A 13208-nucleotide genomic window follows, 5' to 3' on the forward strand; every position below is an offset into this window, starting at 1 on the left:
GGCATTACCTACTCATTGCAGGAAAGATCCACCAAGATGAAGTTTAAATTCTAAACATTTATGCCCCAAACACAAGGGTACCCACATATGTAAAAGAATAATTACTAAAGCTTAAATCACATATAAAACCCCACACATTAATAGTGGGAGACTTCAATATCCCACTCTCACCACTGGACAGATCTTCCAAATCAAACCTTAACAGAGAAATAAAGGACTTACCTGATGCTATGACTCAATTGGACTTAATCGATATCTACAGAACATTCCATCCTAATATATATATATATACCTTCTTCTTAGCACCCCATGGAACCTTCTAAAATCAACCAGATACTTGGCCACAAAGCAAATCTCAACAGGTACAAAACAATTGGAATAACCTCCTTTGTTCTATCAGACCACCATGGTTTAAAGTTCGATTTCAACAACAACAAAAACTACAGAAAGCCTATAATCTCATGGAAACTGAATAATGCTCAACTGAATCACCAATGGGTTAAGGAAGAAATAAAGAAATTAAAGACTTCCTAGAGATCAATGAAAACGAATGTACAACATACCTAAACTTATGGGACACCATGAAAGCAGTGCTAAGAGGGAAATTCATAGCACTAAATGCCCACATAAAGAAGTTGGAGAAATCTCACACTAGTGACTTGACAGCAGACCTGAAAGCTCTAGAACAAGAAGAAGCAAAGTCATCCAAGAAGAATAGACACCAGGAAATAATCTAATTGAGAGTTGAAATCAATAAAATAGAAACAAAAAGAACATACAAAAAAAAATTAATGAAACAAAGAGTTGGTTCTTACTAGGCAGTGGTGGTGCACGCCTTTAATCCTAGCACTTGGGAGGCAGAGCCAGGCGGATCTCTGAGTTTGAGGCCAGCCTGATCTGCAGAGCGAGATCCAGGAAAGGTGAAAAGCTACAGAGAAACCCTGTCTCGAAAAACCAAAAAACAAAAACAAACAAACAAACAAAAAAAAACACCCAAAGAGTTGGTTCTTTGAGAAAATCAACAAGATAGACAAGCCCTTATCCAAACTAACCAAAAGGCAGAGAGAGAGAGAGAGAGAGAGAGAGAGAGAGAGAGAGAATCCAAATTAACAAAATTAGAAACAAAAAGGGAGACATAACAACTAACACTGAAGAAATCCAGAAAATCATCAGGTCATACTTCAAAAACCTCTACTCCACTAGATGCTGAAAAGGCATTTGACAAAATCCAACACCCCTTCATGATAAAGGTCTTGGAGCAATCAGGAATACAGGGAACATACCTAAACATAATAAAGGTAATTTACAGCAAGCCAACAGCCAATATCAAATTTAAATGGAGAGAAACTCAAAGTGATTCCACTAAAATCAGGAACAAGACAAGGCTGTCTGATCTCCCCATACTTATTCAATATAGTACTCGAAGTTCTAGCCAGAGCAATAAGACAACATAAGGAGATTAAGGGTATACAAATTGGAAAGGAAGAAGTCAAGCTTTCCTTATTTGCAGATGACATGATAGTATACATGAGTGACCACAAAAATTCTACCAGGGAACTCCTACAGCTGATAAACACCTTCAAAAACATAGCAGGATACAAGATTAACTCAAAAAAATAAGTAGCCCCCCCCCCATATACAATTGACAAGCAAGCTGAGAAGGAAATCAGAGCTACATCACCCTTTACAATAGCCACAAATGATATAAAATACCTTGGGGTAACTCTAACCAAGCAAGTGAGAGACCTATATGATGAGAACTTTAAGTTCCTGAAAAAAGAAATTGAAGAAGATGTCAGAAAATGGAAAGACCTCCCATGCTCATGGATAGGCAGGATTAACATAGTAAAAATGGCAATCTTACCAAAAGCAATCTACAGACTCAATGCAATCCCCATCAAAATACCAACACAATTCTTCACAGCCTCAAATATTCAACTTCATGTGGAAAAAAAAAACAAAACAAAAAAAAACAGGATAGCCAAAAGTATCCTGTACAATAAAAACAACCTCTGGAGGCATCACAGTCCCTGACCTCAAGTTCTACTATGGAGCTACAGTAATAAAAACAGCTCAGTACTAGCATAAAAACTGACATGTGGACCAATAGAATAGAATTGAAGACCCTGACATTAATCCGCACACCTATGAACATATAATTTTTTACAAAGAAGCCAAAACTGTTCAATGGAAAAAAGAAAGCATCTTCAACAAATGGTGCTGGCATAACTGGATGTCAACATGTAGAAGGCTGCAAATGGATCCATATCTGTCACCATGCACAAAACTTAAGTCCAAGTGGATCAAAGACCTCAACATAAATCCAGTTACTTTGAACCTGAGAGAAGAGAAAGTAGGAAGTAGTCTTGAACACATTGGCACTGGAGATTACTTCCTAAATATAACATCAGTAGCACAGACACTGAGAGAAACAATTAACCAATGGGACCTCAAGAAACTGAGAAGCTTTTGTAGAGCAAAGGACACAGTCAACAAGACAAAGCAACAGCCTACAGAATGGGAAAAGGTCTTCACCAACCCCATATCTGACAAAGGGCTGATATCCAGAATATATAAAGAACTCCAGAAAGTAGACATCAAAATGCCCAACAGTCCAATTAAGAAATGGGCTATAGAGCTAAACAGAAAATTCTCAACAGAGAAAGCTCAAATAGCTGAAAGACATTTAAGGAATTGCTCATCAAATGCAAATCAAAACGACTCTGAGATACCACCTTACACATCAGAATGGCTAAGATCAAGAACACTGGAGCCCAGCAGCGGTGGTGCATGCCTGTAATCCCAACACTCGGGAGGCAGAGGCAGGCGGATCTCTGTGAGTTCGAAGCTACACTAGTCTACAAAGCGAGTTCCAGGAAAGGCACAAAGCTACACAGAGAAACCTTGTCTCAAAAAAGCAAAAACAAACGAACAAAAACAAAAACAAAAAAAGCCACTAAAGACAGCTTATGCTAGAGAGAGGATGTAGAGCAAAGGGAACTCTCCTCCAGTGTTGGTGGGAATGCAAGCTTGTACAGCCACTTTGGAAATCAATATGGCACTTTCTTAGAAAATTGGGATTCAATCTCCCCCAAGACCCAGCTATACCACTCTTGGGCATATTCCCAAGGAATGCTCAATCATATCACAAGGGCATATACTCATCTATGTACATAGAAGCATTATTTGTAATAGCCAGAACCTGGAAACAACCTAGATGCCCTTCAACTGAAGAATGGATCAAGAAAATGTGGTACATACATACAATGGAGTACTACTCAGCAGAGAAAAATAATGACATCATGAGGTTTGCAGGCAAATGGATGGATCGAGAAAAAATCATCCTGAGTGAGGTAACCCAGACTCAGAAAGACAAACATGGTATGTACTCACTCATAGGTGGATACTAGATGTAAAACAAAGGATGACTAGACTGCTACTCACAACTCCAGGGAGGCTACCTAGAAAACAGGACCCTAGGAAAGACACAGGGATCGCCCAATGACAGAAATGGATGAGATCTACATGAGCAAACTGGATGTGAGGGGCGGGGGAAGTAATGAAGGGCAAGGGTCGAGGGAAAGAGAGCTTAGGGGAGCAGGAAACCCCAGCTGGATCAAGAACAGAAAGGGAGAACAAGGAATAACAGACCATGATAAATGAAGACCACATGGGAATAGGAAGAAGCAAAGTGTTAGAGAGGTCCCCAGAAATCCACAAAGATACCTCCACTGTAGATTACTGGCAATGGTTGAGAGAAAGCCCAAACCCACCTACTCTGGTGATCAGATGGCCAAACACCCTAACTGTCATGGTAGAACTCTCATCCAATGACTGATGGAAGTGGATGCAGGAGTCCAATTGGCGAGAAAGAGGAGGGACTATATGAGCGAGATTGTTGAGACCATGATTGGAAAAAGCACAGGGACAAATAGCCAAGCTAGTGGAAACACATGAACTATGAACCAATAGCTCAGTAGCCCCCAAATGGATCAGGCCCTCTGGATAGGTGAGACAGTCAATTAGCTTGAACTGTTTGGGAGGCACCCAGGCAGTGGGACTGGGACCTGTCCTTGGTGCATGAGCTGGCTGTTTGGAACCTGGGGCTTATTCAGGGACACTTTGCTCAGCCTGGGTGAAGGGAGGAGGGGACTGGACCTGCCTGGACTGAATCTACCAGGCTGAGCTATTGGTGAAATTATTAAGGCCACTCCACATAGTTAAAAGGGAGGTTTATTTTGTGGGGTAACTTACAAATGAAGGGATAGGTTGTAGAGTCTGGCAAAGGTATGACACAGTCTGGCGGTGTTCTCTGGAGAACTCTGCTCGGTCTACCTCCAGCATCCCAGAACCAAGAGCCAAGAGCCGCTGGACCAATATCTGGTGCCCAACGTGGGGCATGAACCCATGACCCTGAGATTAAGAGTCTCATGCTCCACCGACTGAGCTAGCTGGGCTTTTTTTTTTTTTAATCAACTTTTTTTTTTTAAGATTTATTTATTTATTATGTATACAATGTTCTGTCTGCACATATCCCCGCAGGCCAGAAGAGGGCACCAGATCTCATTACAGATGGTTGGGAGCCACCATGTGGTTGCTGGGAATTGAACTCAGGACCTTTGGAAGAGCAAGCAGTACTCTTAACCTCTGAGCCATCTCTAAGCCACAAGCCACATGGCAAAATATAGATTAATAGAAATGGGCTAAATATAAGAGTAAGAGCTAGACAATGGTAGGCCTGAGCTAACGGCCAAGAAGTTTAAATAATATGAATGTCTGTGTGTTCATTTTATAAGTGGGCTACTGGACTGCTGGGGCTTAGTGGGACCTGGAGAGAAGCTCTCCAACTACACTGAGCTGAATCCTCAGGGGAGTCTTTGCCCTGGAGGAGATGGGAATGGGGGGTGGGCTGGGGGGGGGGGGCAGGAGGAGGGAGGACATGGGAATCTGTGGCTGGTATGTAAAATTAGATTAAATTATAAAATTTTTGCCGGGCGGTGGTAGGGCACGCCTTTAATCCCAGCACTCAGGAGGCAGGCATATCTTTGTGAGTTCGAGGCCAGCCTGGTCTAGAGAGGGAGATCCAGGAAAGGCGCAAAAGCTACACAGAGAAACCCTGACTCGAAAAACAATATATATAATTTTTTTAAAAAAGAAAATATGTGAAAAGTCACAACTGAGAAAAATATCTAAATATACTATGTAGGTAGGTCCCATTATCACAATATATTTATAGCAAACATGAATACGCATAATGAAGAAATTCACATCAACATAAAATGTTTAGGAAGACCTCTAGCCAACTCAAATGCAAATTTGAAAGAGTAGACTATGGTGAGAAATGGAGATGTACAAGTCTTTAGTTTCCCAATATACATGATACACACTGTCAGGACTTCGTAAATGTGAAAAAGAAATATGTCTATAATCAAACAATTGCATAGACTTGAAGAAAAACCTTCTATAGTGGAATAGTATAAACATAAGTAATACAAAAGACTTATTCAAAATAATTTGTGTAGAATGCTCTAGAAATTACATAACTTGCAATAAATTTTATAAAAACTTTAAATATGTCAGTCACTCATTCTTATGGTAAACATCTGGAATATGCAGTCTAATTTCATTTTTAAAAATAAATGTTGAAGTACAACAGTTCCATAAGTGAATTGAAATATCTAGTATACTTACAGACTTAATTTTTATGTAGCTTTTAAGTAATTGTGAATAAAGGATATTTGATTGGCTCATGTGATAGGCACTTATCTTTTATATGTATACTTTGTCTCTTCAGATCAAATTGTATTTTAGTTAATTTTAGTATTTTCTATTATAGGATTTTAATTTCTATACATATATATTTCCTCAAAAGTTTGTTAACTGTTTTATACTTGTATGACTTAGCATATATTCATGAATTATATCAAGCTTACACGGTTTTTAGAGAAAGAAAGGTGAATGAATGGAAAAATATTACATACAAATAATAACTAAAAGAGAGCTGGAGTGGCTATAAGAAAATCAGACAAAAAAGACTTTAAATCAGAAGAGACACATAAAGACATCATATGTCAATGCAAGCAAAGTCCAAAACATCAAGAAGATATAATAACTATGAACTTCTGCTTTTCTCTTGGAGACCATCCAAATATCCAAAGCAAACATTTATAGAACTAAATCAAAACCAGACAACTCATCTGTCTATACCACCTCGAATGCACCCAATCTCATATTCTCTCAGAAGCTATGAAACACTTGAGGAACTAGCCTCAGTTCTTTCTAAATAATTCCAAATATTTAACAACAGGGTTACTTCAAAATTCATTCTATGAGGACGGCATTACCCTAATACCAAAGCCAGGCAAAAAGCTGTATAGAAAAAAACAGCTCAATGACCTTTATCACTATTGATGCAAAATTTCACAATCAAAAGGCATTCAGCAGCATAGGAGAAGGTTATACATTCTGAACAAACAGAATGTATTCACAGAGGCCAAGGACGGTTCAACACGGAAAATTTAATCACTTTAGCATACCACAATAACAGAATGAAGTAAGAGTCCCACGTCCGCCATTCTGATTCAGCACAGTAGTGGAAGTCTTTACCAGAGTAATCAAGAAAATAAAGAAAAGAAAAAAGATTTTGTTTTTAGAAAAATAGAAGATAATAGAAAGCAAAAACTAAAATTATCACTGTTCACATTACATGATGTTTTATGTAAAACAAAATCCCTAACTTTTATATAATATTTCCTGTTAGAACTAATAAATGAATTCTTTAAAGTAGTAGGATATAAAGCCACATAAACAGGTCCATGTATATATATACTCTCCATAAGCAATTTGAAAAATCAATCATAAGAACAATCCAATTTATAAGAATATTAAAAATAATAAAATATTAAATATTCAGGAATTAACTCAGCCAAGAGATGAAATCCTTGCACAATGAAAATTACAAAACATTGCAGAAACAAACTGAGGAATAAATTAATAGAACTACTTCCCATGTTCATAGTTTGGCAAACAAATATTGCTAAGACATCAGTACTTCTTAAAAACACAGATTCCTGAAATCTCTATAAAAACCCAATAGCATCTTTTACAGAAATAGGAAACTCAGTCCTAAAATTTATATAGCATCTCAACGGACCCTGAATAGCTATAACAATTTTGAAATTGGAGAGAAAAAAAATGGAGGTCTCATACATCCTAATTTTAAAACTTAACACAGATCTATAGTAATCAAAATGGTTTAGTGTGGGCATAATGACAGAACTTTAGACCACTGATAAACAACGTAAAGCCAAGAAATAACCCCCCAAGTATACGATCAATGACTTTTGAGAGGAATGTCAAAAGTGTTCTGTGAAAGAAGTCTTTCAATGGGCAGTGCTAAGCGCTGAGAAATGGCCTAGTCGGTAAGATGCTTGCCTTACAAGGGAGAGGGCCTGAGTTTAACCACAGAAACAGCTGGCACAATGTGTCACACTTGTCACCCTAGCACTAGGGAGGGGGACACAGGCGGATCTCTGGGGAACACTCTACTCAGCCGGCCTGTCGTCTTACTAGGTAAGTTCCAGTTCAGTGAAGGATCGGTCTCAAAAGCAAAGGTAATGGTCCTGGACAGCTCTGAAGGTTGTCCTCTGGTCTCCACGTGCACATGCATGTGCACAAATCCACATAAACACACACAGAGGGGTGGGGAAGGGGAGAGGAGAGGAGAGGACAGGGGAGGGGAGGAAGGGGAGAATGGGAGGGGAGAGGAGGGGAGGGGAGGGGAGGGGAGGGGGAGAGGAGAGGAGAAGAGGGGAGGGGAGAAGAGAGGAGGGGAGGGGAGGAGGGAGAGGAGAGGAGGGGAGGGGAAGGGGAGAGGAGAGGAGAGAGAGAGAGAGAAAGAGAGAGAGAGAGAGAGAGAGAGAGAACAAGTTTCTGGAACAAATGGAAGTCTAGATGCATGAGAAGGAAGTCTGACCTCTATAAAACACGGGAAATAATAACTAGCATAAATCAAAGACCTAAGTATTAGATCTAAAACTGCACGCCAATAGAAAGTCCAGGCCCAGGGTTTCACGTCATCGGATTTGGCAGTGACTTCTTGACTGTGCATCAGTGGCAGAGATAACAACAGAAACTGGACTTAATAAAAAAGAAAAATGTTATCATTTAAACGTCAGAAGAAACTATCAACAGTGGGAATGGCAGGAACAACAAAGAATGTAAGAACATACTTGAAAGCTATATTATTTAATAAAGGAAATCCATAATATATAAATAACTCTTAAAACTCAACAACAAAAATGTAAAATGAAAATAGGCAAAACAAAACAAAAACATGTGAAGCCATTTCTTCCACAGAAGATATACAGATAGCTAAGAAGTACATTTCCCAAGGGAAATACAAACCAAAATTGAACTGAAATATGACCTCACATCCATTACCATCTCTACGGGACAACCACTCTCCCACGAAAACCTATATAATGATAACTGTTGGGCAGAATGTGAGGACACTGGAACTCTTACACATTATTGGTCAGAATGTTAAATGACAGAGTCACCACGGGAAACAGTACAATTCCTAAAAAAAAAAATAAAATAAAATAACAACACAAAATTACTATACAATCCAGTAATTTTACTTCTAGGTGGATATTAAGAGGAGTTGAATACAGAGTCCCAAAGAGTTATTGATGCACCCATGTTCCCAACAGCGTTGTTCACACAGCTAAGATGAGGAAGCCACTCATGTCCATCAACAAATCAGTAGCTAAGCAAAACATCACACACGCCTTCAGTGGAGTGGTATGCTGCCTTAAAAGGAGATGTTGACATATGCTAGCTACAACATGGTGAAAGTCGAAGAGACCACAGTAAGCAATTAGAAAAGGAAAAATACTGTACATCCCATTTATATGACATATTAAGAGTCCAAAATCACAGGAAGGGCAGTGCATTGGTAACTGTCAGGAGCTGGAGGGACTGAGAAATGAAGGGTTGTTATTTCATGGCAGTAATTTCAGTTTTACAAGGAAACAAAGAATTTTGGAGATGCACGGTCATTTTAGTTGCACACTACAAATGTATTTAATGTGACTGAATTGTACACTTAAGATAGTTCATAGTAATTTTGTTGAATGTATTTTAATACAATAAAAATGGAGAAATGTAATTCAGATCAGGCGGTGCCTTTGTGCCCCACCCCCAACACCTGCCCCCACACACCAATGGCTCCTGTCTCTGTGCAAGTCCAGCACCCCTGTACTCTTAGGGGCTTACACACCGGTCTCCCTTTCATCTTGGGTCTCATCACTTCTCCCTGCCTCCAGTCACTCCACTCCAGCCTCACTGACTCCCAGTTCATCAAGCATGCTGGACACCTTCCCACTGCTCTGCTCTGTACCAGTTGTCCCCACCTGGATAGCCAGAGAGCTCTCTCTCTGTCACCTTCTCAAATGCTCATGCAAATCTCACTTTCAGTGAAAGTTATTCTAACGATCCCATGGAATCCTGTCCATCTGCTCACCCAGAACTCCCAACATGCTTTACTTTGCTTTACTATATATATATTTTAGCAGTTCTTACCACTTTCAATACTGTTGAAAAATGTACTCATCATACATATGTTTGGCACATGCCTTTCACAGGAATATAAACTCCTCAGGGGCAGGAACTTTTGCTTGATATCCTGAGTATCTGGAACAGGGCTTGGCATTTGGTGGCCATGTTATCAGGATTTATTGAATGAATGAACAAAATTTCCTTATAGGGTTGAACTGGCAACTTTTGACTCATTAACCAAAGGAGGCTACATTCAGGGGCATCTGTGGAGCCAAATATTGTACCAAGCCCCCTGCTATATTCAACTATCACTTCAGTTACATTTTATACACACACACACACACACACACACACACACACACACACACACACGCAGGAGGGACAGAGAAGGAGAGAGGAGAGATTCAAATGGATATTAAGGACAATACCATTGTCAGATAAGGACTGTGGTGGGGGAGAGGGTATTTTAGAGCTGTGCATTATAGACACACATGAAGTCCCTGCATATGCCCCCGACACCTGTTACCAGATGGCCCAGTGACTAGTTTCAAAGGCATCACAGCCAGGGCCCCCATTCATCTAACTGACTCACACAGAGTGAATGGGGCTCTGGTGGTGTGCAAGGTTGAGAGAAGGAAGGAGAAAAGGAAGAGTTCCCAGCCCCTCTCTCACGGACTTTTCCTGGCAGCCAAGATGATGAGATGGAAAAAGGCAGACCAGTGGCTTCTGGAAAAATGTGTCGCTGGAGTCAGAGGGATATGGCGTTTCTACTCCTACCTCAGGGGCAGTGCAGGTAGGTTTCTCAAAAAGCTCTTAACAGTCTCCAGGCTGTGCAAACCCCAGATGGCAGCTATGTGTGTCTGTGGAAAATCTAGATGTATTTAATGATGCAGTTTGGATGAAAGCCTTCGGGAACTAGGATCCAAAAATAAGGTGCAAAAAAAAAAAAAAAGCCATCCAATTCTCTTTCATTCATCTATGTAACAGTATTTGCTAACCATGTCTGTGTGGCAGCCACCTCGATAGTTGGATGGAATACAAAGATGCACAGGAGCCATATGTTCTTCCTCCTTTTCTTCTTCTTCCTCCTCCTTCTCCTCCTCCTCCTTTTTTTCTGGTTTTTTGAAACAGGGTTTCTCTGTGTAGCCCTGACTGTCCTGAAACTCACTCTGTAGACCATGTTGGCCTCGAACTCAGATCCACCTTCTTCTGCCTCCTGAGTGCTGAGACTAAAGGGCACCACCACTGCCTGGTAAGTTCCTGCTTCTTAAAGCTTCCACTATGGAAGGAAACAGACATGGTCTTTGGCACCCTTGGACTGCAGCCCATCTGTAGGCTGGTCAGAGTCCATGATCTAGGAATATCCTTTTCCTGAGGTCTTTTTCTGACAACACACAATATTCCGTGATTTGTAATGTCACAGTTTCCCTGAAAGTGGTTTTGTTTTTTAAAAGCAAAACCAAAGAAAGACATGAAGGTCTCTTTCCTGTGAAGTCCATTTTCCCCATGCTTCCCATCCTCACACCCTAGAGACTTTCTGGAGACACTGTCTTAACTGGAAGTTGGCTAGTGATGGTGTTTGGCACAACAGAGCAAGCCTTGGGAGGGCATGAGCAGCTGCATTCAGATACATCCACCCAAGGGGCGGGATTAGAGTGCAGCTCTGTGTCTATCCTGTCTGGCCTGTAGGTGAAGAGTTGCTGGATTTCTGGATCCTTGCTGAGAAGATCCTGAGCATAGACGAGACAGACGTGAATGTGAGAGACTACTATCTGTCCCTTCTGTTCCTGCTCAAGGCCACCCATCTGCAGGAAGGCTCCTCAGTGGTGACTCTCTGCAATATGAACATCAGTAAGAATTATAGCGCATGCGTGAGACGAATCCTTGTGGGATGTGACCAACAGCTCAGGCTGGTATCTGCTATCCCCCATCTTTTGCTTTCTACACGGCTACCTTCTCCATCTGCTTGGTGTCAGGGGCGCAAGTGGAACTCACCATCTGTAACAGAGAAAGGGCTGGAAGACACCAGCTATGCTTAGGGTGCTCAGCTCTTCCTGAGACGCAGCTGTCCCCCAGGGTTTCATCCAGAACAAGCAACATACTAGACACAAAAACATTCAGAAAATCTCCAAATCCCCTCTCACCATCATGGCCTACACCTCTTCCTTCTCACCCTTGATCTCTCTCCACTCTTCCAGAGTCCCTCCTGAACCTCTCCATCTGGCATCCCAACCAGTCCACCACCAGAAGGGAGATCCTAAGCCACATGCAGAAAGTGGCTCTGTTCAAAATCCAGAGCTACTGGCTTCCCAACTTTTACACCCATGCCAAGATAGCAATGGCCGACGAGGAATCGTGTCATGACCTGTTGCAGGAATATGAGACTCGCCTGTGCAGCATTTGCTACAAGCATCCAGGGGGGCTCCCTCTCAACATGAGCATCAAGAAATCCCACCACTCCCAAAAGAAGTACTCAAGCAGGAAGGCCAAGAGGAAGTTGTGGCAACTGATTGATCCTGTCTTGTGGCCTCTGGAAATGGACCTCAAGCCAGAAGTCTCCACTAAGGCCCAAGAAGAGACCAGTGTTCCAGAAAAGGTAGTTTTAAGAAAGCCTTTTCCAGGAGTAGATTCTTCAAAGGAGTCAATAATCCATATCCTGAACAAGGATACTCAGCATGCCAAGAAACCCATCATGAAGAAGCGATCCAAGATCCAACTCCACATGGGGGGCCTCTTCGAGACAAAGTTCTCTAACCACCTGAGAACTTCCACTCCCATCATTAATCACACTACCCCACTGGCAGTCAAGAAGTCCCTCAAGCGAGGCCTCCCTTTTGGGTACACTCATTGGGCCCTGTGTGCTGATGCCTGTGCAGGGGGTCCCTTCCGGTATTACCTGAAGAAGCTGAACTTGAAGGTGGAGGTGCAACTCCTGGACCTTTGGCAGGACCTGCAGCATTTCCTCAGTGTTCTGATGAACAACAGGAGGAGTGGAAAAGCCCTCTTCCGTCACATGCTGGGTAACAGAATCTGTGAGCTCTACTTGAATGAGCAGTTTGGACCACCCTTGCCGCTCAAACCTCAAACCATTCAGGGCCTAAAGAAGCTCCTGCCTTCTGGGGATGTGAATCCCTGGATCCCCAAAGCCCAGAAAGAGATCTGCAAGGTAGGCTGTGTCTCAAAGAAATGGGTTAGTATCTGGCAGACTAGGTCAAGGCCAAAAAAAAAAAAAAAAAATGCTGTCTGATCATCTGTACTTGCTTTGTTAAAGGCAGAATAATCCACACAAGCCTTTATACACTGGGGCTCTAGTTAATTTTATAAGGTAAAAAGTTTGGTGACTTCTCGAAGCAATCAAAAACTCCAAAGTTGAGTGGAGGAATGTGTAGTCAAATATCCACCTTCCATTGCTGTTCATTCCTTCTTCAAATGCAGCCTCCCCAAACCACGAAATTCAAAGGGTCTTACTGAAGGAAGTTTAAGAACTCTTAGGCACTAGGAAGTAGAGTCTTCTCATTCTAATTTCATTTCCGTTGATGTAATAAAATACCCCGACAGAAGGCAACAAGGCAGGAAAATGTTTATTTGGCTTACAGTTTGAGGTTGCCATTCATTATTTCAGCAAAGTCAAGGCGGGACTTGAAGCT

The 13208-nt window shown here is 41.4% G+C and overlaps 1 protein-coding gene across 1 annotated transcript in view; it reads left to right on the forward strand.

The window, feature by feature from the left end:
• Positions 1–13208, forward strand: part of Rgsl1 (regulator of G protein signaling like 1) — a 60092-nt gene that overhangs the window by 8632 nt on the left and 38252 nt on the right. Inside the window, 3 exon segments of the mRNA XM_036201965.1 lie at positions 10250–10354; positions 11251–11412; positions 11760–12727. Of these exon segments, the coding sequence (XP_036057858.1) occupies positions 10250–10354; positions 11251–11412; positions 11760–12727 (1235 nt within the window).

Source organism: Onychomys torridus, chromosome 11 (genome assembly GCF_903995425.1).
Source record: "Onychomys torridus chromosome 11, mOncTor1.1, whole genome shotgun sequence".
NCBI lineage: Eukaryota > Metazoa > Chordata > Mammalia > Rodentia > Cricetidae > Onychomys > Onychomys torridus.